Below are 26,285 nucleotides of genomic sequence, written 5' to 3'. Positions count from 1 at the left end.
GCGCCTGTTGTTAATACAAAAAGGTTATTAACAGCTTTAAGACACATCATTTCTTCCTCCAAAAATTGTATGTGATGCTGATATGATTTTTACTGCCTCAAAACAGAAAATGACAATTAAAATATGCAGTATTTTATCTCAATTTTCAATCCATGTTTTGGGACAAAACCTCACCACTCAACATATCCTCAAACAACTGTTCAAATGATAACTAACAAATTAGCACCCCCAGGAATGACATTGTCACATAACGTACTTAACTTAAAGTTACGTAGGTTAAGTTTAGGGAAATAATCATGTTTGGGCATTGTCATGTAACACATTCAACATAATGTTACATATTTAATGTAAATTTATGTAGGTTAGGGTTCAGAAAGTCAAGTCGTGGTGAAGAAAATGCACATACAGTAGTCCATGTGATATCTAACGAATTAGCACCCCATGAATGGTGTCGTCATGTTATGTACATACCGTAAAGTTACATTACTTAACGTAAAGAAGACGTAGATTAGGTTTAGGCAAGTAGTAAAGTTACGTAGGTTAGATCTAGAAAAATAGGCATGGTTGGGCATTGTTATGTTACATATACAACATAAAGTTACATACTTAATGTAAAGTTATATAGGTTAGGTTAAGGCAAGTAAAGTTACATAGGTTAGGGTTAGGAAAGTGAAATTATAATAAGGAAAATGCACATACAATGGTTCATACAGTATCTAATGAATTACGCCCCACAAGTGGCATTATCATTCATTTCCTAATGTAAGGCTATGTACTTAATGTTAAGTTATGTACGTTAGGTCTAGGCAAGTACATTTACGTAGGTTAAGTTTAGGATAAGACACTTTTACTCAATGTAAAGTTACATGCTTAACGTAAACTGCAGTAGGTTTTGTTTAGGTAAATAAAGTTACGAAGGTTATGTTTTGGAAAAGAGACACTGTGATGACGTAAATAACTCAAAGTCCACTTGGTTTTACATGGGACACAAACACTGCTCTCCTGGGGGAAAGTCCTGTGTTTGTTTGACCCATCCACCACCCCAACCTGTCTCCTTGTGCGGACTTTCACTCTTTAGACTGCTTTTTTCTCAGCACATTGGTCATGTGATAGCAGCCTTTCAGCTTACTTGGGTCATATACCAATTCTGGTGCGTAACTTTTCATAGATATTCATAAGAACAGTGCGTGAGAACAGCCTGTACCACCCACTGGAATGTCAATATACTCCTTCAACAAAGATTTCATTTCCTGCAGAGTGGAGCATTGTTCACAGAGAAGTGAAGCATGTTGTTTTTCAGCTACTATGGCTCAAATCTAAGCCCTTGTTTCCACAGGAGTAGAATACAAAGAGAGTATCTCTTACCCTAAAAAACTCTTTAGTGGAGCCAGAGTCCAGAGTCCCATAAGCTATCTCAGTCTGTTTTGCCAGGTCCTCTGCACTTTCAATGGGAGAGACCATCCTCTCAACAGTCAGGAAAGCAGCCAGGTTAGCGGTGTAGGAGGAGATGATGATTAAAGTGAAGAACCACCAAACGCCACCAACAATGCGCCCAGACAGAGATCTATTGGAAAAACAAAAAGAGAAATATTCACTTTTTTATTCATTCAATGGTACTTTACAGTTTTAACAAATCATTCGGTATCAAATAAAGATTATGCAACTGTACTGAGAAGACAGGAAGTGATTGCATGAAAGTTTCATGTATATTAAAACACTTTTCTTGAGGGATTACGCGAAGCAAGCGACGTAATACTCCTTGAATTACTAATTATTACAAATTATCAAAAAAAATTACTCTAGATTTGACTAATAACTAATCCCATCAAAGTGATAAGCTTGATGTCGTTGAATTTTGTCATATCGTATCATCATAGCAGACAATGATGTGAAGAGTCTGTACCCTTTGCGGTGTGTAATAATACTATATCTATGCCTAAAGTAATGTGTTGAGGCTCTGTCTAGGGTTTAATAACATGCCTCCAGGAAACAAACAAGCTCAACAAATATTTTAAATAAAGGAAGGGCGGCCCTGCTTTAGCTGGAGAAATAAACTTACATTATATAATAATTTACAGGCTAACACGTTCTCCTGATCTGCAGTCATGCTGACACCCCTCACATCATCAGGATGAGATGTAGAAGACATGTTGATTCATCTCTGTGGACGACATGACTCACGTGTCTGCTCTCACAAGTTATTTTGCAATTCTTGCTTTTATTTTTTAATTTAGTTTCCCCTCGCCGTTCTTGTTGGCAACAGCACACCAATTCCCTATATATGAAAACCTACTTGACAATGAAGTTGATTCTGATTCTGAGATTATTAAATCTATATACAAAAGTTTATCTGACACTATATTGATGAAGAACAACCATGCAAGTCCTTTAATAACTGTGAGCACTGTAAAAACAAGACGTTCAAGATGTTCAAAAGATTCTTGCCAAGATTAAGCAAAAAGTTTGTCTTGTGTGTGGCAGCAGAATTTATCTATTGTTAGCTAAATCAAATGAGTTTGACATTTGCTAACGCTAGCATGTTAACATACAGTTAGGGTTAGTTAGGACCTGCACACATGCTGTGGTTTTTTGTGCCCTCAGTTCCATTGTTTTCAGTGTAGACATGCTTAAAAGTGAAAGCGAACTTTTGCTTATGTGTCACTGTGAGATTTTGTGTTCCCCTCTCTAAATTTAGAGGTTTTTGCGTAGGCAGAACTCTTCCACTTTGCCTCAGCAGCAGTTTGAGCAGTTTTGAGTCTCGGGTTAGATGATTGATCAGTCAATTCAAAACAGAGCTGATTAGATCAGATCGATGGATGAGAGGAGCAGCTGTTGGTTAAGTTTCATTTTCACTTTTCACTTTCACTGAGCCTGCCATTTGCCTGCTCTGTCCATGTCCAGAGTACGCTCTGTGCTGCAAGAATGTGGTGCTTTGTATCACCAAATAGTATACATTTTCCAACAGCACCAAAAATAGAAAATCAAAACGTGGCTGCATATATTTTAACCTTGGCTGGCCGCCACAGATAAATTAATGTGTGAGAAACCCTGCTTAACAATGTCAAGAAGCCACCTGCCTCCACTCCCTTAAAAGTTGGCACAGAGCAGGCACAAAAGTAGCACCTAGTGCCTGAACAGTTTTCCAAGTGGGAAGAGACCAGGATGTGTTCCCACCCTAATCAATCAATCAATTAAACTTTATTTATATAGCGCCTTTCATACATCAAAAATGCAACCCCAAAGTATGTCAACATGCATGTTAAAAACTGCTAGGTGTTACAGTGCTTATGTTTCGCACGTAACATCTGCATGCGAACATGCCCAAATTTGAAAGCTAGTATGATGTGCTAATATTTAGCAGGTGATTATACTAAAATCATTCAACTTGTTAGCAGTAATGAGAGTACAGCTGTGGCTGACAGTCATTAGTCATAAGTTCTCACCATCTGCCCGTTTGACTACCATGGGTCCTAGAGCCTTCAGCTGTTCTGCCCCCCACCTCTGGAACTCTCTCCCCCACGACATTCACAATATTGACTCCCTTTAACACTTTTTAATCCTGTCTGAAAGCACATCTTTTCAAGACAGTATATTCGGTCTGATTTAATGGAGACACACATATGGTGACCTGCACTGATGATGATTTTATACCTAATATTTATAATCAGGATTTTTGTCTGGTCATTTGATTTACTTTATTGTATACTCTGGAATAGTTTGATTTTATGATCTGAAGATACATTGCTGCTTGTTTTTTTTTTAATGTGTCTTGCAAGGTGCTATTGAGTGCTTTAAAAGGTGCCTACGAATAAAATGCATTATTATCAAGATGTCCATTCATTGAATTAAGTGTTGGACAGTTAAAATTCAGACCTGGTGGCACAGATTAAAATGTCAGCAAATGGACAAAGTTAGTCATCCTCCTTGTCCATTGATCCTAGCAAACAGATAGGCCTCATCCTCTGTGCTAAAGTGTTGGACCAAAAGACTGTCCGACAGTGCCATCCCTGGAAACAGACTGCTAGAATAGCTAAAAATACACTTTGTTGACTCCAAATTGCAAAATCACAGTTCCAAATAACCTTTGTCAGCAGTTCCTGTGAAATGTGGAAAAACCACACTAACACTCCAAGTTTTAAATGCATGAAGTCACAGGTTATTTTTGGTTAATTAAACTGAGAAAAACATGGCAGTTGTTGAATTTTCTGACCTACCTAGGTGAGATGTCACAGCCCTGGCGCATGAAGGCTCCAAGGGAGAACCACAGGCTGTTGAATATGCCAAACTCGTTAGTCGACTCATTGGTCTGGATCTGCCCGTCCTCATACTCTTCAGTGTGCCACTCATACGGGCTGAAGCGGCTGACGAGGAACAGCACCACGCTGACACCGATGTAGGCGAAAACGATGCACATCCAGATCTCATAGGCCAGCGGGTCCAGGAAAGAGAAGACTCCTGGTTTGGATTTCTGAGGCTTCTTTATCATGATGGAGATTCCCAGAGACATGAAGGGTTTGGAGAAGTCAATCACTTCCTCTCGTACCAAAGTGATGGTCAGAGGAGCCACTGCAATGTCTGCTTTCTATCAAACCAAGGGACAAAACGGAATAATCAGAATGAGTGGCATGTGGTGTTGATCAAAGACTTGTGTTAGCTCTTGTTAAAGACAACTCACCCCATACACTAGCTCTCCAACCATCCCGTTCCAGATTTTGGTCTCTGCATCTCTGGCTCCATACTTCCCATCCCCCACGATTTTCAGTTGATATTTGAAGCCGCAGTGCTTCGCTATCTCCGCAGCCAGATCTACACAGTAACCCTCGTAGCGCTCATTGTCTACAAAAAGGTCAGCATTCTTTTTCAGCATTACATACGGAGCTTCCTGAAGGACAGAGACAAAACAGAAAACACTGCTCAGCTCAAGAGGTTTGAATTACAATGTTAAAAGCAGCTTCAAACGCAACAATCTCGCACTGGGCTGACAGGTCATTATGAATACAAGAGGGTACTGGTCTTAAACAAAGCACATACTTGTCAGGAGAAATTAATGGCCTGGTGTTATTCTGGTTATCAATCTAAAGACATGATTCCTTCAGAACTGGTGGCTACAACAACAACAAAAGACCATTCTCTCCTTAATGTAAAGGTAAGATTAGAAATACCACAAGTGTATAGCCTAATTCAGAGTAAATCAAATAAAGTTCTATGTTACATACATATTTAATAGATTCAGGATGTCCTTGGCATTAAAAATTTTGCGCCATAGTTAGACCAGGAGCTCACTGTTTACCCAGCTACTTATCACCAGAAGGGAGACACAAAGCAGCTTATACTTAGTTCCACAATCATCTATAATAATATTTACCAAGATGGTGGTGACAATAACTGTTTTGTTTTCCATTCCTGTCGTGTCATTTGCAAAGACATCAGATTTGGTAACAGCCATTTTGTCAACTTCATTCCAGTATCCAATCTGTCGGGAGAAAAAAGAATAATATCAGTCTTCTATTTTCAATTTTTCAGTTTCAATATGCTTTATTAGCATGAATGTCAAGTGGCCAAAGAGTCGAGGATAATACAACTCAATAATGACATGAGAAAAAGGACAAAAAAACCTTCTTCTTCTAAAAATATTTACAATGTTAAGTTTTTTGTAGGCCCTGTGCAATCTGAAATTAAGGATCTGAAAGTGTTAAAATTTAATGTTTGTTGAATGTTTTACATTGTAGGAGAAAGTCCATCTCTGTCTCAACTTTACCTGTCCAACACACAACGTATTTTGTTTTCTTTTTGTTACCACGATTTTCTGTGTCACCTTTTTTTTCCCAAACCAGTCACAAGAAAAATGTTGGCATTGTACGCTTTCGCAAACCAGGCATACCTTATGTTTGAGCGTATTATATAATGAATATGTTCAAACTTAATATTTCATCAACGCGGCGCTTCATGTGTGGGTAGGTTTAGGCACAAAAATCACTGGGTTATGGTCAGAAAAAGATCATGTTTTGGCTTATAATATCCAGTTTTGATGGTGCAATCCAATCTGGAAATGTAGATCACTTTTTGTGGCAAAAAAAAGAAAATGCAGCGATGGATTGGTTAAAAACAACTGCTTTTGTCACATTATCCTGATGGGAAACAAAGCCATGTCTCTCTCAAAAAATCCGCTTTTCATGGCACTATCCCCGGTGGAAAAACAGTTAGCTAAAACACAACCGGTTTTGTTGTTTGTTGGTCTCAGAGGTCTGCAGCTTGGCAGGCGTCTTGCCTAGGTGACATGCCATTCACCATATCCTTCATTCCCTGATGACTGAGTCAGCTCATATAATAACATCACTTTAGAAACGCTGTAAATGCATATTTGTAGTTTGCAGAAACGTACAATGCCAACATTTTCTTCTGGCGACTGGGTTGCCTTTTTCAATTGTCAGTTTGTGGTCACTGAGTCTGTACTTGGTTCAGATATCACATAATATAATATCCATGTCTGCAATTAATTTTAAATGCTACCAGAAGAGCACTGCTTTGCAAAAGCTGATCCTCAAATTCAAACCCACAAGATAAAAAAGACTTTTAAGAACAGTTATATTACATTATATATGTATTTAACTTAATTGCTAGAGAAGGGGACCACCCAGCTCACCTTTACAGGACCATTTGTCTTTAACTCCATTATGTTCACTGAGTAGTTGACTCGCTTGCCATGTTGATCAAACTGGATGTTTCCTGTCAGGCCTTCCACTCGCACCTGAGAGACAGAAAATCGCACTGTTACAACCCGTTATCTGCAGACTGGCTTTCACAGCGTGTACACTACGACTGCTCTGTCACATGTTAACAGCTTTTTCATGTGTTCTGTGTAATTCATACTGTGTTTTAATTGATACATGTACTTAGGTGAAGTCACTGAACTAATTGGCCATGAGGCACAATGAAAAAATGGTGTCCTGTTATTCTGTCCTCTACTACAAAGTTAGTGCCACGATCCTGAATGACTTCAAATAAGGTTTCATGCCGAGCTACAGTACAAAGACGCAGAAAGACATAAGGAAACTATCGGTGTCCAGATTAGAGAGGAGATCGCAGCGTGTGTTGAAACACTTGAAAAATGTTTTCCGTCTCTTCTCTTATTGGCAGCCAACTAAAATAACAAAAGGGCTAAGGCAGGAAGGACCAGAAGGAGGCTTAAAGGTATCCTGTGGAGATTTTTGTAAACACAGTTATGTTTAAATGCAGCATTTCTAACCCAAACACACTGGGTGTATCCTTGAAAGCCTAACAAACATGTTGAGAGGATTTCATTTCTCCTTGCACAGGCGTATCATCTGACATGTTTGATCCCGACCCAAAAGCTCCCTGTCTTGTCCTTGTGGGGTGGATAAAGGAGGCTACTCTTCATCTTGTATATGCATATCCAGACTTCCTGTGTACCAAGCAGAGGTGTAGACTCAAGTCAGACGAGTCACAAATTTGATGACTTTAGACTTGACTCGACAAAATAAAGAAGGACATGCAGCTTGACTTGGACTTCAACACCAATGAATCCTGACTTCACTTGGACTTGGAGCCTTAATTTTGACTTGAAAATACTTGATGTCTTCCCCAAAGCTCACAGATTAAGTAGTTAGTTCTTCAAAAAGTGCCATGAATCCATGAATTCCTTTTTTATTTTCTAAATCAACTCATGTTAACACAATTTATTCCAACGAGTCAACACCTGGGGTGGCAGTAGTAGGTTGGGAACCGGAAGGTCGCCAGCTCAAGTCCTCACTCTGACATCTCTACAGTTACTGAGCTAATGCTTAGCTAATGTTAGCATATTAACTCAGTAACTTATTGACAAACTTGTTTTAACAAATACAATGTTTAAAAAGCATTTGTGACTTGTGTAAATTCAATATATTATTACTCTTGTTGAAATCACATTACATTTGGTGAAGAGTGCATTATGACTTGTCTATGACTGGAAAGTTGAAGCTTAAGACTTGGGACTTTAGTGCAAAGAGTTGAGACTTATAACTTCCAAAACTATGACTTGGTCCTACTTCTGGTACTAAACGACGGCATCATATCTAAGTACTGATCATACTGGTCTGGAAAACTTTTCTGAGATGTTGCCTTCCAACGCTTCAATCATCACTAAATCTTACCCTGGACACAGTTAGGTTGTGACACCCATCTCCAATGTCCCTTGTGACTCGGGACTTTTTCCAAGTCAGATTGGTAGAGATGAAGATATGCTTGTCCTATCAGTTCGCTGCTCTTATGGAAATCCGAGATGATGACCCTGAACTCTTGGTGCAACATCACAGGCATTTTCCTTAATAAAACATGTTTCACATATTTGACAGGCATTCTACTTTGAGTTTATCTCCTCAGACACTGAAGGTAGTATCCATGATGTCATTACAGATAAAGTAAATGTTTTCTGAATATAAATGCTTTAAGTTTAGAGTTTCTATTGAGATCTGCCATCAGTTGGCTTAAATGGCAGAATCACTTCCAATCTGACTTGTATTCCGAGTTCAGATCCGTTTGCTACAACCTGGAAAACCACTTTGCCTGTCAAGCTTAATTTCTCAGCAGGAGTGAAGCTGATTTTGTCTTAATTCAAAGCTCAGAGGACTGTGGTCCGTGGGCAGACCTCTGTTCCTCTGTCAGTATGTCTGCGTGCATCCGCATGCATGGTGAAAACATCAGTCTTTAATCAATCTCTGAGAAGCACTTTGCGTGGGCGCTTGGTGCATTTTCTATGGGAGTTCTGCCGTTACCACGGCAACAAGTCTTCACCAACACAAGGATGTGTGTAAGTGCATGGTGTTACCTGTTTGAGTGCTCGCTCGATCTCCACTCCCTGAGCCCAGGGAACGGCAGGGTTGGCCAGGCAGTCACCGTTGTTGGCCCGTCTGGTGAAGTCGATGCGCTGTTTGTGCAGGTAGCGGAAGGCCTCTGTCATCACCTGCACGGCGTCGTAGGTCAGCGCTGATGTGTACTAAAGCAGGGCAATGGGAAAAGGTGTTAGGATTAGGGTTGTCAGAGAAGTAAGAATCCATAATCTTAACTCCTGTGCCAATTCTGAATATCTGAAATGGTTCAGTACTCAATTTCCACAGTATCAATACACCAGTGTCAGCTGTGTGTTCTCATCCTTACTGTTAATGGTTACAGTCAATCTGCTTTTCACTGCTACCAACCAAAGGAAGAAAAGTCATCCTTGTCTTGTTACACTGCTTTACTCATCTTTCAATAAAACTTTTACAATTTATACCCTCAATTTCAATTTCTCTGAGGTATCAAAAACGGTCTCAAATATCTCTAAATGTTATGATAGAATTGTATCAAAGTTTGAAATTCCAGTTTTTTGACAACACTACTGTGCAACAGACTTTAGCTGTTCAAGAACTGTTAAAAGTTATCAGTCAGCCATTCCACTGCGCTGGGTGACTTGTTTCTTCATTACTTCATATACTGTACATGGGCAGTGTAGTTTATTTTGAGTTGTACCCTTATGTGTCCTCTATGACCATGAATACTCACAAGATTAATTTTAATATCTTAAGTACTAGTGTTGTAGCATAATGCACGTTTTATTTTTATTTCAATGCACATTTCATTTCTACTTTATTTATTGCTTTATATTTACACACTTCATTTCATACCCTTATTCTTACTTCTTATAACTCTGTAGTTTTACATCGGAATAACTGAGCAATGATCTATCTGACTCTGATTTTTGAAGAGCTGAATATAGTCCCAAAGAAAAACACAAAATTTTACACCTAATTGAGTTATATTTGCTAAAATCCACAATCTGCCTGTAAAGATGTAACTGTTGTTTAGGGATGCACGATAATACTGACATCATTGGTATTGGCTGATATTGGCTGTAACATAAACTATTAGGCCAACATGCTTTTTCTTATTTTGCACAATTAATGACTATCACATACATTGAAAAGTATTGTATTTCATGTCTCCATCCGCTGGTGGGCCATCATGATAAGAGTATGCATGCATTATATGATGTTAATTCCACTACAGAAGAGACTTGATGATCACTAAAATTAGGTGGAGAAAAAAGTGGACATGTCGATATCCGAATCAGTTATAATACAGCAAAATAAGTTGTTATATATCAGCATATCAGATATCAGATATCAGAAAAAATCTAATATAGTGCATCCCATGGAAGGATTACTGAATGGGCCTACTAGAGACAGGCCTAGGGACCAAAAGTGTAAAGGAGGCCTCCTGGTCATCACATAAAAATGTCAGTCAATCATCATGAACTGACTGGGGAGAGACTCAAAATGACTGCAAAGAGGAGCAAAACAACCACAAAACGGCACAGAACAACCAAAAAAAGACACAAAATGACTGCAAAAAGACACATTACTTCTAAGAGACACAAAACTATTACAAAGAGATGCAATACCACAAAAAGAAGCATTAAAATAACAAAAAGATGCATAACAATGAGACCAAAAGAAGCTAGACAATTATAAAATATCACATATCTGTGACCAGGGGTCCATTGTCTGATAATACACCCCTGGCATTGATAGTGGTAAATACCTGAACTTTAAAAGCCTTCTCACATCAACCTTCTTTCACACAGAGCTTAAAGATCACACAGCAAAAATCTGCCATATGTTCTTGTAACATGGCCAGTTTATCATGTTGTGCCTACTCTTATAAGGCTTTTAAAGCATCAACATGGTGGTTCTGTAGTCTGAAACAAGACCGAAAACTTTATTATTCAACCTTGGCAAAGGCATGACGTACTAGATCCACTCCTTCTGTTCTTATTTTTCACAGTAAAAGCCTCGGGCGTATACACTGCATACCTGTTTACCAGAGGGAACTCAAATTCAAATTAATAGCGTACAGTAGCTTAGGCTATACAACAATTTACATTAATCAACTGCAAGATACTCCTCTGGGTCAGTGGATTGTTGCAAATTCATACTACTGCTGGATGGCGGCAATATATTCAAACCTTTTATTGAACTAGTGTTGAAACTGACTACTGATGCAAATTATTCACAGGCAAGTATTTCAGAATTTCGTGTTGTTTATTTGTCACGCCCCCGGCATGTAAAGGCCTTAAGACCAAGAAATCACAAAACATGAAGTCAATAACTTGGCTTCCAGTGCAGCGGGTCAAGGATTGCTTTACACCAAAGAACACCAGAGACATGAGAAGCAGAAGATCTAACACTGGTGAGAGACTGCAGGACATAGTTATGTTTTGTCACTTGTTATAGGTGGACAGATTTCCCAACAACCTAATTCCATTTGGGCAAAAACAGCAAATCTGTGGAGTCTCAATTAGCATGAATGAGATGCTTTGCTTCACTGACTTGTCTCAACTACATCTATGTGTCTAAATATAATTCTGCTATGTTTTGAGGCAAAGTACATAGCAGGTGTCAAGTCTGTGCCTCAAGTCAAACCACGGATCTCAAACACAACCTCCCCTCATCAACTATTTAGGGATGGAATAATTATTTGACAAAAGAGGCTGTAACTCTCAAGTTCTAACCTTAAATTCGATTATCAAAAAATGATGACCAACATGAGCCACTTTAAAAATAAAGCATTCTCTGCAGCTCTAAAAACACATGCCACACCTCCTGTTCATTATCCTCCCTTCATCTTGTCCTAATTAGAGTGCATATTATATGTTTGGTGATCTCTTTATTTTTTCGGTGGTATTTATGTTCTGTGCTGCGCTAGTTTGTTCTGCATTGTAAATGTCAGAGTGATTTTTCACCCAGACATGAACCTCTTGCAGCAGTCTGGCTGTGTGGCAGTAAAAAAAGATCTTGAACTTTGACAATTTAGAAGACGGAGGGTGGGAGAATGTTTTCGGCGATGGCTGATATTTCAAATGTGAGTAGTTAATAGTGTCTGTTGGAGACAAAGAGTGGGAGGAAGCTCAGTTCTGAGAGAGCTGATAGTATATTGGCTACGTCAAGGGACCAGTATGGGCAGTAAATATAATGAATAATCATTCAATTCAATATCATAACATCCTAATATCATTTACATTGCATACATAATAGATAATTTGTATAAAAAATGATTGCATTCAGCTCATGGGAAAAAGTATGTGTGCCTGTGCAACAGTGCATAAACATCTTTACCCACTGATGTGTTTAATATTGCACACAGTGTGTACGTGTGGCTGTAAGGTTGGGTGATGCAGATGGTGGACAGTGCAATTTGCTTACATTAGAGCAACTGAGGCACATTAATGTGCTTACAAAGACATTTTCCACCAACAATCGCATTTGCAAATACAGAAACAAAGGAAAGACGAAGAAAAGCTTATGTGTGCATCTGAGGCAATGATGGGTTACTGAATGGGCCTACCAAGCACAGGCCCAGGGGCCTAAAGTCTCATGGGCCCCTCTGGCTTTCACCTGCAAAATGTCGCTCAAATTAACAACTACCCACCAGGAAGAGCCTTAAAAAGACAACAAGGAGATGCAAAAGAACTGCAGAGAAACACAAAATAACTATAAAAAGGGGCAAGACAACCACAAAATTACCTCAAGGACACATTAAAAGACCAAAAGGTCTCAAAAGAGACATAAAATGAACTAAAAGAGACACAAAATTACCTCAGAGAGACAAAATATGACCTTAAAGAAACACAAAATTACCCCAAAGAGACACAAAACAACCAAGAAAGACATAATTACATCAGAGATACACAGTCATGTCAAGGATACACAAAATGAATTATAGGGAGCCACAAAACTACCCCAAAGAGACACAAAACAACCAAGAAACACATAAAATGACCTAAGGATTCACAAAATGACCTTAGGGAAATACAAAATTACCTCACCGACACACAAAATTACATCAGGAAGACACAGAATAACCAAAAAAGACTCAACATGACCATAAAGAGACATAAAATGACCTCAAAGAGGCACAAAATGACTTCAAAGGAACATAAAAGTACATCAGAGACCTCAAAGAGACACAAAATATTCTCAAAGACACAAAACAATCGAAAAAATACACAAAATGGCCTCAAAGGGACACAAAACTCCCCCCAAAAGACACAAAACATCCTTAAAAAAAACACAAAATCACCTCACAGACACACTGAATTATGTCAAAAAGACACAAAATGACCAAAAAGGATTAAAAATTAACACACAGGAAAATAAAATTACATCAGAGAGACACAAAATGGCCTCAAAGGGACACAAAACTACCCCAAAAAGACACAAAATTGCCCCAAAAAGACACAAAATTTCATCAAAGAGACACAAAATGACCAAAAACAGACACAAAATGACCTAAAGGATTTACAACATTATCTTAGAGACACACACAATTACATCAAGAAGACATAAAACAACCAAAAAAGATTCAAAATGAACACAAAGAGACACAAAACAACCAATAATTGCACACAATGAAGTAACAAATTTACCTCAAAGAGACAAAGAGAGGCAACAACAACTGTGTGTGTTGGCCCTGTGTAGGAGAGGGGGTAGGGCCTTTTGCATTTTTGAGCCCGAAGGCCTATTGTCTAATTATCGGTACATTGTTTGAGTCTCTTTAAATGCATGCTTTAACTCACCCTGATTTTACTGTCGGCACCTGGATACTCCTTTTCTTCTAGGGCCTCCCATCTCTGGTCAAACTTGGACACCAGAGGGTCATCAAAATCGACAATCTGAAAGCCAGACACGTTGGCGCCACCATACTGGATTTTGGATAGATCCCCATCAATGAAACCCTGAAAATATAAAGTTAAGGCCCTGATGTTATCTCTCAATATGAGGAGTGTTAGAAACATCAAGTCCAAACAGAAGAAGAAGAAATGTAGAAGTGGTGTAAACTTACCAGATTGGCTATGATATAGTGGTAGCCTTTAACGTGTCTGCCGATTGTGATGACCTGCAGGGTTAAGAGACACAAGTTATAAGGTTCAGCTGGAATAAAGAAATACGTCTCAGGCAGGTAAAGTTCTTCTAAACAGATCTGACTTTCTTTTAATACAGTTTTAAAATGCCTCACCATGTGACTGCAAGCTACGTCAAAGCTTTTTCTTGTATCTCTATTATTTTAGAAAAATTCATTGTTATTCGAGTGTGACAGCCGCAGATAAGACAATCATAAATGTAATAATGGTTATAACCAAACTACACAAATCTACCATTATATTCAGACATTACAATGTGTCACTACCAACCCTAACATGGCTGACAGTCCTAGCCATTATCACTGAATGGAAAAAAAAGTGGCATTCACAGTCACAAATACTGCTAGACAGAGATATCCAATTGCAAATACACTCCTCTTATCAGTGGAGCAGAAAAGCAGAAAATAACAGAAATATCTCAGCTGTGTGCCGTTTCTGTACCTCACATAAATGACACACCTGAAACTAATCCCGCCGCCTGACTGGCACCTCCGTTTGTCAGGGCCGCTACTTGAAGCAGATTTGAATAATAACGTCTTGTATCTCCTACGTAAATGTCTTTGACACCAAGCAAGAAAACTTCCACCTCGACGGATTCTGTTTCTCCCAGATAAACAGGCAGCGAGGCTGCGGGCATTGATTTCATTCAGCATTCTGTTAAAGAGACGTTGGCATGCTTTAAATGCTAATCAATAAGCCTCTCTCCTGGGTAAAAGGTGGAGTAAAAATAACCTGTTTATGTGCATCTGTTTTGCCTTTAATTGCAGTTTTGTTTACAGCCTAAATGAACAATTAGTGTAATTGTTATGGTGCCTTTCTACATCTGCTGGGCTGCTGGGTCCGTGTGACAATGCTGTTTTTCTAAGTGCTGTATCAAATGCACATATTTCGGCTTCAAAATATCACTTTTGTCCTACAGCAGTAATTAAAGGACAATAGGGCTGTTAGCATTTCTTGCTTTCCCTTATTTTTAAAAAAAATAAGGGATAATTTCCAAGTGTTATTTACACTTTAGACTCTAGTTCTCACATAATGAGATATTTCTATTTTCCCTTCTTCTTGGCTGCTTTCAAATTGAATATCATGACCAAATACAAGATAGAGTGTTCTTATTATGTAAAATCAAGCTTTATTTTCTGTTCTGTTTTATCAATTGTGCCGTTTTTGGTTTATCTATTGGCTTGACTGAGTTGAGATTCACTTAGTGATACTAAGGGTCCCAAACGTGTGCTTTTCAGCCCTTAAAATCCCCACTTAATTTGCACACTTACAAACCCATCTCAACTGAGGGGAAGATTGAAATTTGCAGGATGCATTGCGAAACTCTCCAGCCAGGTGAGTTTTCCAGAAGATGGCAGCCTCCATGAGAAAGCCATCTCACACTATTTTCGCAAATAAGTATGCAAAAATTCCAAAATATGTCAGAATGTGTTATGTTTCTGCATATGCATTGTTATCTGTAAGCGTTGAGTTAGAATATGAACACTTGAAAATCGCTAATTCACGATGTAGCCGACATGAATATCTACAGAGTTTTCCTTGAAGCCCTTAATACTGAAGCCTACGTCGATGATCAGCGTGACGTAGGTGAACACATCCGTTATGCTAATTCGCATGAAGTGGCGTCCCTGTTCCTAGGTAAAATTCCCTACCCCTCAACACAACCCCTTCGTCGTTGAGGGGAATCTATCTGGTGAGTGCATTTGAAACCAAGGGGTATGGTTAAGGGAAGAGAATTGGGATTGACCCTAACTTTTAAAAGATGAGAAGACACTTCCCTCATTGTACAAGCAAATTGTTGAATTTATAAGTAATACATTTCATCCATGCACACTTCAAATAAATAAAACTGAACTGAAATTTCATTTGAACAAGGGAAACCAAAATCACTGAAATATTTTCAGGTACTGCTCAGGAGACTGTATCAGCAGCAACCCAACCACAGGCCTGTGTTGTCAGCAGTGAAGGTACTAGAAATCTTTGGGACCAAAAACACATCTTTACAAAAATGAGTAGTGTGTAGCAAACAGGGAGAGGCTGAGCTGATCGTAAGAAGATGGAAGCAGACAGCAGGCACAACTGTTATTCCCTCTGTTGTCTCCCTCCATGTCCCTGATAGTAAATAGAAGATCATAAGAAAAGACAAGATACCAGCTTCCTGTCAAGCTCGAGGCCCGCCTCACCTGGTGGTTACGAAATCTCAAATTCCAGCTCACCACCAAAACCAGAAGCCACATAAATGTGAAATGAAAAAGTTTAAAAGAAGACAAACTGGACCTGAGTAACCCACAGCAGTCTGACTCCTGACAGCAGACTGCTGCTGTAGCTGCATTATTTTTTGTCAACAGCTGAAAACATGGCAGCAGCATCCTGTATTCCTTTACCTGAATCCCAGTGCACCTCACCTGCGTCAAAGTCTGGTGTCAGCGGTGAAATACAAACTGTTTCCTTTACTGACGCATCAAAGACAACACAATAACACCAAAATCCCCTGACAACACTGTCCACATCACGTCAGGGTAACAACTACTGTAGGTTCTCAATGAATTACTGCAGAAATATTGAGTTACTGAAGTTTTGCTCTCATCTTCATCAGGTTAAAATAATCAAAGATGTTTCTTAGCTGTGGATTGGTGCTGTCCAGAGTTTAGATAACGCTGTAAAAATGGAACCACATCAAAATTTTGATATCTAACAAGGCTAATCATACAAACCAAAGCTAATACAGCCAATACACTGTAAGGTTGTTTAAAGGTAACTAAAACTAAAGAGTAAAATGAAGTTTGAAAAAAACATTTTAGTTAGGGACTGTTCTTTATTTATTAGAGGAGAGAGTGAGGCTGGGGTGTAATATTATTTTGACCCTGCCTGAAGCTACAAATATTTTACCCTGAGCCTCCTTGAGTGACTGTCAGAAATGCTTGACCCTCCCTCCACCATTAACTAGTTGTTAGATTTTTAAATCCTGGAATTAAAATAAAAGTTTAGGCTTGGTTTTTAGTCTTGAAGTGCATGCTGGTTAGTTTATGCCAACAGTTTCTTTATGGCCAAATTTTAAATATGATGTAGAATAAAGTCAATTTGATGAAATATAACTAAACTCAGATTTGGTTATGGTTTTTTCTGACAGACGTGTTTGCAGCACATGATGCGTCCAAGGACTGCCAGAAGTCTGAAAATCCAACAGTAATTCCTGTTTTTTCAGTTTGTGACTATGATAAATGATCTGATTTTGGTGTTTTTTTAAAGGAAACACGTCTTCCAAACCCACCCACAGCAGTTTCCTTTAAGAATCTGTTAAAATAAATACAGGATACAACCATTTAAATGTGTGTGCCCCTCTTTTAAGGGAAATTAAAAAAACACAAGTTCTTTCCCAGTGCTTAAAAAAAAAAAAGATTTGACATCCCTCCCCTTTTTGCAAGACCCCCTCCTCCCTCATTAGTGATGAACAGTCCCTTAACTGAAATAAAAATAGGAAAAATAGACTTTAGTCAAAAATAAAAACTAACTGAAATATTACTGTGTACTTACAGAACTTACTAAAATAAAATCAAAATATTTAGAAAATGTGTTTAGTGTGTTTTTATGGTCTTTGTCAATTTGGTCAAATTTGTCAACACACCAACATGAGGAGGTGTTGGTCTATACGTTTATTGAAACTGGGATGTCTACATGACTGAGTCAACTGCCTTCACAAAGTGCTGTGTTTGTATTGTAATGCCTATTGTGAACCTAAATCTTGCCCTTGACAAATATCCCTACCCTATAATACCTAGAATCACCACCTTGTGGTTGTATGCCTCCACGAACCAGGCAAGTTGCAGGCACAGTGTATATTCAGATCTGTTCAGACTCTTGGTAGCCATGACAGTAACCAACAATTCAAATATGGACGTTACTGCAAAGAAGTTACAAATTCTAAAACACGGATGCTTCACACACATCTTCAACCTGGCAGCACAGAAGATCTGTTCAATCAGCTCAGTTTCAAGGTGGGGCATTCAAAATTAGTGTCACCAATTCAGTACATGACCAAATGTCTCCCCTTCTGTTCCTGAGTTACGACGTTGAATAATGAAAAGTGTTTTGCAGAACATAATAATATCACAGTGCAGTGGACTTTTGACCAAGACATTTAGTAGACATTTGTGTGAAATGTTGTCATCATTAGCATATGAATTCTTGAGTTATGGCCAAAAGCTTGTTTTTTGAAGTGATGGTGACCTTGACTTTTGACCTCCAAAATTTAATTAATTCATCATTGAGTCCAAGTGGATGTTTGTGCCAAATTTGAAGACTTTTTCTCAAGGTGGTCTTGAGATATCGCATTCACGACAGTGGGACAAACCAGGTCAAAGTCACGCTGACCTCTGACCTTAGACCACCACAATCTAATCATTTCATCTTTGAGTCCAAGTGGACGTTTGTGCCAAATTTGAAGAGATTCTGTCACAGCGTTCTTGAGATATTGCATTCACAAGAATGGTACGGACAACCTGAAGACATAATACCTATGGCCAGGGCCTGTACTGACAGGCAGGCATAAAACTAAACTGACAGGTGCAAATTCACTCTGGAAACTAACAGAAACTAAAATAAGATGAAAAATAAAATAAAAGCTGCACATTCTACCTGCTCCATGATGTCTTTAACTTTGTCCTGCTCACAGTCCAGGATCACCCTCCTCTCTTTCTTGTTCTCCAGATCCTGGAACAGTGAGCGGTAGGCCTCATCCTTCCTCTCGTCCTTCAGGTTCCCCACGTTGATGGCTGTCACCTGCCACTTCCTCTCTGCTGCTGTGTCCAGAACAACCTGCAGCGTCGTGAGGCCTGAGGACAGAAATAAAGCTCAATGAAAACATTATCATGCTCTTTGTCAGACTGATTTATCCATCTTTAGTACTGAAAACTTTTGGAGAACTGTTGATAAATGGGAACAAACACACAACACCACCTTTGGAAGATAGGAGATATCATGCACTGTGTTTCTGCACAGTGTCTTTGTCTCTTTGTTGCCCTTTCTGCTCAGGTTATGCATTGAATTACTGATTTCCCTGAAACCAGCATTCCAATGATGGGGTATTTTTGGTTGTGCATTTGGTTTTTCTGTGGGTTTATTTTAAGGGCACGGTCACACAGAAACTTTTGAAGTAGCCACAAGAAGGAAAGTCATGATAACAGAGCAAAGACAGCATTGGCGCAAGCAGAAAAAGAAAATAAACTCCAAACAAATTATGTGCCAGACAGGACTTATTCAAAAGCATGGCTGAACATGGTTCTTTCATTTTCAGACTGTTCTCCGTCTGCTTATTCAAACCCTGTGGAGGTTTTACAGAGACTCATCGAGATGAGTCACAGGTGTTCTGGCATGAACCTGACCGGGGTGTGGGAGGAAAGTGGGTCTAACAATACACTCGACTGCATCAATACCAAAAGTTTTATAGTGCTGATTTATGTTTGAAAAAAAAAACAACAAGTTTTTGTGTGTTTTTCTTCTCAATTTTTGCAACAATTAGTCGCTGCCAAAACAATGTCTGCTCAAGGTCCACTTAATCTTTTCAGTGTATCACAGTGTCCACGTTTGCTCAGTTGTCATGGAACTGTTCATGTTCAAACCATTATTTCAATCACTTTTTGATATTCTAACTTTTACTGTTTGCTAAGTCAATAATGATGAATAACGCAAAGTTTGAACACAGAGTCCTATGACAAGTGAGCGAACTTCATGTGCTGATGAAGAGCGTGGGCATCTTTGGAATCGCATACTAATGTGATACCTACTACTTAATGAATCTGTATGTACTTCTACTACATGAACGATTAAATATGCCATTACCAGCAGGGTGGCACAGTGGTGCAAAAGGTTTTCCTGGTTCCTGGTTCCTGGCAAGAGGTTTTCCCCATGTTCTCCCCGTGTCAGTAGGTTTTCTCTGGGTACTCCGGCTTCCTCCCACAGTCCAAGGACATGCAGGCTAACTAGTGACTCTAAATTGTCCGTAGGTGTGAATGTGAGTGTGAATGGTTGCCTGTCTCTATGTGTCAGCCCTGTGATAGTCTGGTGACCTGTCCTGGGTGCAACCTGCCTCTCGCCTAATGTCAGCTGGGATAGGCGCCAGCCCCTCATGACCCCCAGCAGGATAAGCAGTTACCAGACTGAATTACCAGCAGACCCATTTACAGCGGGTAAGTATAGTCAAGTAAAAAGCGAGTGACGGCTGGTCTGGCCTGGCAAATGGATCTTGCATCTCCAAAAACATAAAAACAAATTTCCATACAGGTGTTATTTGGATAAACTGACCACATGTTGGTATCTAAATATGGTAAAACTTTAACTAATATAAAAGGCTTTTATTTGCTTCAATCACTGAACTCAACAGACATATATCTGGTACATGCCTTTGATTTCTTTTGCACAAAACTCTAGTATGAATAACCTGTATAGAAATTAGTCAAATAATCTATTAACATGCCTCTCGCCCAATGTCAGCTGGGATAGGCTCCAGCCCCCCCGCAAACCCTCAAGAGGATGAAGCGGTTAGAAGATGAATGAATGAATGAATGAATCTATTAACATATAAGTTATGAGACAGAGAGGGTTACAACACTCATTTTATGGCACCCAGCATACCAACACAACACCTCTTTATTCTGGTAAAACAATACTCACACATTGTTTTGTCTCCTTTGATTGGTGGACCCTTATGGACCAAAGAAATATAAGTAATGGAAGAATGGACACATTCAGACGTTATAACCGCTTCAGCATTGTGGAATTGCCAACTTTTTTTGTCTCTCTTGTTTACCAGGCCAGTAGATCTGAATGAATAGGCCAATATTTTGGTGGTCATGGTTTCAGTAAAATGACCAAAGTTTAAACAATTACATCTGTAGGCATGATCTTAGCTAAAGCCAGTAGTTGAAGACTAGTTGGGCTTCACTAGGTATTTATCTAAAGAACTTTCATGAAAATGAACTGCTTCCATGCTTAAGGCCTTTGTACACTGAGTCAGCTTTTTTCAGATTAATTTTTTTAATCAGTCCCAAAAAATTGTTTCACACAGAAACTTTACACAATAATTCTGATGCATTTTATTCTTCTATTCGTTGTGAAAATTCACAGTACGTGACATAATTAACGGACACATATCCACCTTTGCCTCTCCTCACTGGAGTTACCTATTTGGCTGTCACCACTCCCTCTCTGTCTTGTATTTGGCCCTCTCTGTCTCCACATTCTGTGTACAGAATATTCCTATCTGACCTGTGTAAAGTAGCTGAATTATTCTGTGCACACCATTCCTCTGTCTTGTTGCGGATGAGTCCCGCCACCACATTTTCTTCACTGATCCTTGGTCAAATGTCTCTAAAAGCTTCAGAATTCAGATGTAAATGACACAGAAAATCGAACCTGTTTCAAAAATTTCTGTTTGTACCAACAACTTCGAATGAAAAAAACAAACTCAGTTTGCAAAGGCCTTTAGAATGAAAGTGACTTCAAACACAGCAGATGTGAAATGGTCAAAAGTTCCAGAACAAGAGTGAGCAGTCCTTGAATAATAATTGCGTTGATAATCGTTTCAAAAGTCAACAATGAACTTGTTAAGTTCAAATAATGAGAGTCAATTCTCTCTTCTCTTCTCTCTCCTCACCCTTGTCTTGGCCTTTAGGGAAGGTGTTACAACCTTGTGTCTTTCCGTATCCCTCACTGGCTTCCCACTAGTAAAAGTGACTAGATGTGTTTAGTCAAAGCACTCAGCCTGATTGGAGGCTGCCTACCACTGCTCTTTGTAGAAGTGGAGGACTGTTAATAAAATAATCTGCATCAATACCATCCTACGATTCACCTTTTTCTTTCTTTCCCTCAAACCATAAAACAGAAAGAGTAAAGAGCAAACACATGCTGCCACATGTGAGTAATTCAATTACATGTAGCACCTTTCCATCAATCTAAAGCGCAGTCTGTTAAAGGCAAATACCACAGTCTCCATTTGAACTTATATTCCCATCACCCGCTCTATCTAGTTCTGCAGCTGAATCTCTGCTGATATTGATCCCTGGTCTTCAGAGGGCAGTTGGAGAGCGGTTTGATAAAAGGGTTGAGTGTTTCATCCCGTCTTGCTACAGCGAGGTGAATTACAGATGTAATCAATTTCATGCAACACGGCGGTGGTTTTATGACAGTGGGGAGGAAAATGGAGGCTTGCAATTTTATCTGAATGAACTATATATCATAATTACAGTAAGGTCATTACGGTGTGGTTAAATTTGACTGTTTCATCAATGCTTATTAAATGAGTTAATTAGAATTTAGGGTGATTTACCGAGAAGATAAAGCAAGGACAAAAGCAAAATGTTGGCGTAAAGGTTGATTCTGCATTAATGGTGGGTAAGGTGAATGATAATTTAACCTGATTAGTGTCTTTGAACCTTATGTGCGGGTGGAGCTGTCCTTGGATTATGCACATCAGTGTGTAATGTGTCTGAAATATGTCGTTACATGATTGTAAATGTCATATTATATGGGGTGATCTTTATATCTTTCACATTTTGAATGATAATTGACATTAATAGACATCTATATCTACATTTTGTTCTAAATGAAGGCATGAGGTAAATCCGCTGGTGAATGTGACCTAACCATGACTGAAAACGGCCACAAGAAAATGAAAAAAAAAAAAAAAATAGATAAAGATTTGAATAGAGTTTGTGATTTTACCCATGGTGAGAGGCCTTCAGTGTTGGGCAGGTTAATTGGAAAGTTTAATCAACTCATTGATAAAATGATTCAGTTAAAAAAAAAGTTTAAAATTAAATTTGTAAACAAATATAAAAGTTGGGTATAATTATTATCATGTATGAAATATTTTGGAATTTTTATTGTTTTTGTTTCATTTTTGTTGTTGTTTTCTTTTGGTATGTTTAAGAATAACTTGGTAGTGAATGAGTTACTCATCTGAATATTGTAAGTAAAAAGCAGTGCTGGCACGTGCCATAGTCAGTATAGGCAAATGCTTGAGGCCCCATCACCCATAGGGGGTGCTACAAATAGGGGAAGGAAAAAACTCTATATGTTTATCTTTTACTATTTGTATTTTCTGCTATTATTTTTAAAACATTTCAAAAGGTCACAACGTAACTAAATAGCAAGCCTACTAAATAATAGTAATAATAAGCCACTCGGACCCCCTCTCCAGCTCTTTACCTTCTCTCTGAGGGAGATGGGCAAGTTATCTGATGTCAAGTGAACCCCCATTCACGCTGTATGTTATCATGTCAAACGCCAAAAGCTCTCTGGTGCCCACTTAAGAACCACAGCACTACTGAGTGGAGTGTGTACGGAGAGAGAGAACATGAAATCACCAGGAGAGCTATGTATCATTACCTCTACGCAGCCGGTGGCCACAAGAACAGCTGATGGAGGTTGCACTGAGTTACACTGTGAAGCGTTCAAGCTCTATGCAGTAAAGTATTGGGTGAAGGTAAATTACAACTTCCTCAAGATGTGTTCAATGTAATCTTGTCAAATGTAGCTTTTGGTGAGAAACTTGAATAAATACAGCTGTTTGAAGGAGAAATGTGTCGATGTTTCCACAGCACTATAAAATTATGCTTATTTTTTTAAAGATGTTTTTCAAGTGAAACAAGGTTATGTTAAAGGGAGTTTCATAAATGTGTATTATTAAATTTGTGCTCAAAAAACAAAGAAACATCAATATAAAAACATTGGTATTGGCTATTGGTGAAATTGATATTCCTTACTTCAATGAGAAAGTTATTTGTACATTATATTATCTTAATTGTGTGCATTCCTTTTAAAAGAGTGTTAATAAGGACCAAAATAAATACTACTACTACTATTAATTACTTAATAAATTACTCACTGTCAAAAGTAAGTAGATATATTGTTTATGACATTACTTGACTCTGTCTCGCTTTGTCAAATGTGCCTTCTAAAAAGCCTTCAGACCTACACTCATGTTTGCTGTATTTAACATTAAGTAAAACAGACTATGAGGCATTGTAATTTCACAAGCAGCATTCACTGACCATCATTAGATAACATTAACTTAGTCTTAGCACCTGCAGAGCCCTCGGATCTCTCTTTCTCACGGTCAGGCTTCGAGGTTTACACAACCTACAACTCGGAACTTAACCCTGGCTAGCTAGCCAGCTGGGACGCCACACACAACATGTAGAAATGAATGAAAATTTGAAGTTCATGAGGTTCAAGAGGTGTAATCCTCCTCCCCTGGCTGAGTCGAGTCACCTCCCACTCCAACGAGCTGATACATACCAGACAAGTCTGCACTGAACACACAGGGACAAAGTGGATATTACTCTCCTATTAACTCTGGGTAACACTGCAAACAAGCAAAACAATGTTAAAGTAATGAACGGGATTAGTGAGTTAAGTATTCACATTAGTGTATGGTATTATTCAGAAATGCATTACTGCCTGTGGTGTTCAAATGAAACATGACTGGAGTGGAGTGACAGTGTATTATCAGTTTAAAATCCAGCCACTGAGTTAATACCAACAACACCATCAAAAGGTCAGTACACCACTGCTTACATGGTGGTTATGATTTGGCTTTCTGTCACCAATCTGCTGTACATCTGTACAATGAACCTTGTGATGTAAAAATAAATAACATCAAACCTCTAAATCTAGAGCTCAAGCTGAGGCTTGGCTCCAGGGATTTCCTCTGCAGTTCACAGACTGCTGTACGATGCATATTCCCCTCGGATAACAATGTGGTTTGTTATCACTTCCATTTAAAATGAGATGTTATGTCATGGCTCGCAGCCAACATCATGCCATCCTTTCAAACAGGCGCTGTGCTCACACTGCACTGGAGAGTAAAGATGTTATGTGACTTTGCATTTACCACTAAGTCACCCTGGATTTAAAAGGTCAGGAGAGAATGAGGAGACATGAACAAGTGAGCAATGTCGTATTCTGTTATTCAGCATTTTGAAACAGTATACAGGTAATCACAGCTGTGATGCCGGAGAAACAGTAAACTGTCATTTCCTTTTTCCCACTGAGAAGATTATTTCGTCTCTTCCAGTCATCGCACGTGCAGCCTTGACTGTAAAAGCTTAACTTCATGCTCACTGATCAACAACATCTCAACGAGCTGATGTATGTGACTGTGTGATCATATGCATAATATGATGCAAAACTATTCAAACAAGACAAGAAACGGCTCATAAATGATGCATCGAGGAAGCGGTTCAATACCTACAATTGCAGCTTCATATTAGCTCTAATCTCTTTGCTTCAAGCTATTGTTTCCTCACTCATCCACGGTAGGAAAGGTCCAACATCTTCCCCAGGTATACATGTTCGTTTTCTGCATCACACCGACTGAAGCACCATTTAAATCAACTGGTAAGTGGTAATAGGCTCTGTGTGAAAGATATGGGAGCAGGATTTTGTGACTGCATGCAGTGCTGCCATTAGAGACAGAACTTGAATCTGCAAATGGTAATTTACTTGGGTAGAGGGAAATGAGCATCTGTCATGGATGGCAATGACTTTTTGAATTCTTTAAAATAGTACTTTAACAGGCCTAAAGGCCCTGAATATTGTCATGATTAACAAGCAATACATTTAAATGGTTACAGTGCCAATTAAAGTAAGAAAAATGGGAAAAGCAGCTCCTAAGTTTTTGTGGTGACTGCAGCAACAACCTATTTTGGTGAGTAAAATGTTATCGTAACTAAATTATATACAACCCTGGATATCAGCAGCCAAAACCTCTGCTAAACATCAGATTAGATTAAGTGCTCTTTTGGGGCCAACAGAACCAAGCTGCAAGAACAATACTGACATATTATCACCTTTTTAATTAACATGAAATTCTAGCAAACGACTGCTTAATCTGCAGCCAGTTCCATAAGCGAGTCAACTCCCATAGACCCCATGGACCCACAGAATGGGTGATGTCATGGTAGCTACGTGCATTAGCTACAATGCAACAAGATTACAGGGGTGTTCAAACTTTTTTGAATGCAAGCCAGATTAGATAATGTAAAAACACCTGGGGACAGCTGCTTCTTACATCATACGAGCTATTATAAAACAAAAATTACAAACAAATATGACAAATGCAACTGTTTCATCTTTCAGTGAAAAAGTATTCAACTTTACATCGCTCCTGAAAGCAGCAGCCCTTCCTGTCAGGTTACGCCTCTTTGCTGTGGCCATGTCTGCTACTGAGCAGGAAGTGTCTGCCGTTAGATAACCATTCATTTGTTTGTCTGCATTCTGTTTATAAAAACACATTAGTTCTGTAGTTTTTACCCGCCACATGTCTACAAAC

The 26,285-nt window shown here is 38.9% G+C and overlaps 1 protein-coding gene across 6 annotated transcripts in view; it reads right to left on the bottom strand.

The window, feature by feature from the left end:
* gria2b (glutamate receptor, ionotropic, AMPA 2b) overlaps positions 1 to 26,285 on the bottom strand; it is an 83,654-nt gene that overhangs the window by 8,453 nt on the left and 48,916 nt on the right. For all 6 annotated transcript variants that reach the window (XR_013491842.1, XM_033632633.2, XM_033632634.2 and 3 more), the window contains exons 4-12: positions 18,590 to 18,786; positions 13,876 to 13,929; positions 13,610 to 13,768; positions 8,825 to 8,992; positions 6,644 to 6,748; positions 5,366 to 5,473; positions 4,676 to 4,882; positions 4,215 to 4,582; positions 1,366 to 1,564 (exon numbers count right to left, since the gene is read on the bottom strand). Coding sequence is in view for 5 of the 6 variants with exons in the window: in XM_033632633.2 (XP_033488524.1) it covers positions 1,366 to 1,564; positions 4,215 to 4,582; positions 4,676 to 4,882; positions 5,366 to 5,473; positions 6,644 to 6,748; positions 8,825 to 8,992; positions 13,610 to 13,768; positions 13,876 to 13,929; positions 18,590 to 18,786 (1,565 nt within the window). In the remaining variant the exon portion in view is untranslated. The remainder of the gene's footprint in view (positions 1 to 1,365; positions 1,565 to 4,214; positions 4,583 to 4,675; positions 4,883 to 5,365; positions 5,474 to 6,643; positions 6,749 to 8,824; positions 8,993 to 13,609; positions 13,769 to 13,875; positions 13,930 to 18,589; positions 18,787 to 26,285) is intronic.

This window comes from Epinephelus lanceolatus, chromosome 7, assembly GCF_041903045.1.
Source record: "Epinephelus lanceolatus isolate andai-2023 chromosome 7, ASM4190304v1, whole genome shotgun sequence".
NCBI lineage: Eukaryota > Metazoa > Chordata > Actinopteri > Perciformes > Serranidae > Epinephelus > Epinephelus lanceolatus.
The sequence above is the reverse complement of the archived record's forward strand: the minus strand, read 5'-3'. Positions and strand labels throughout refer to the sequence as shown.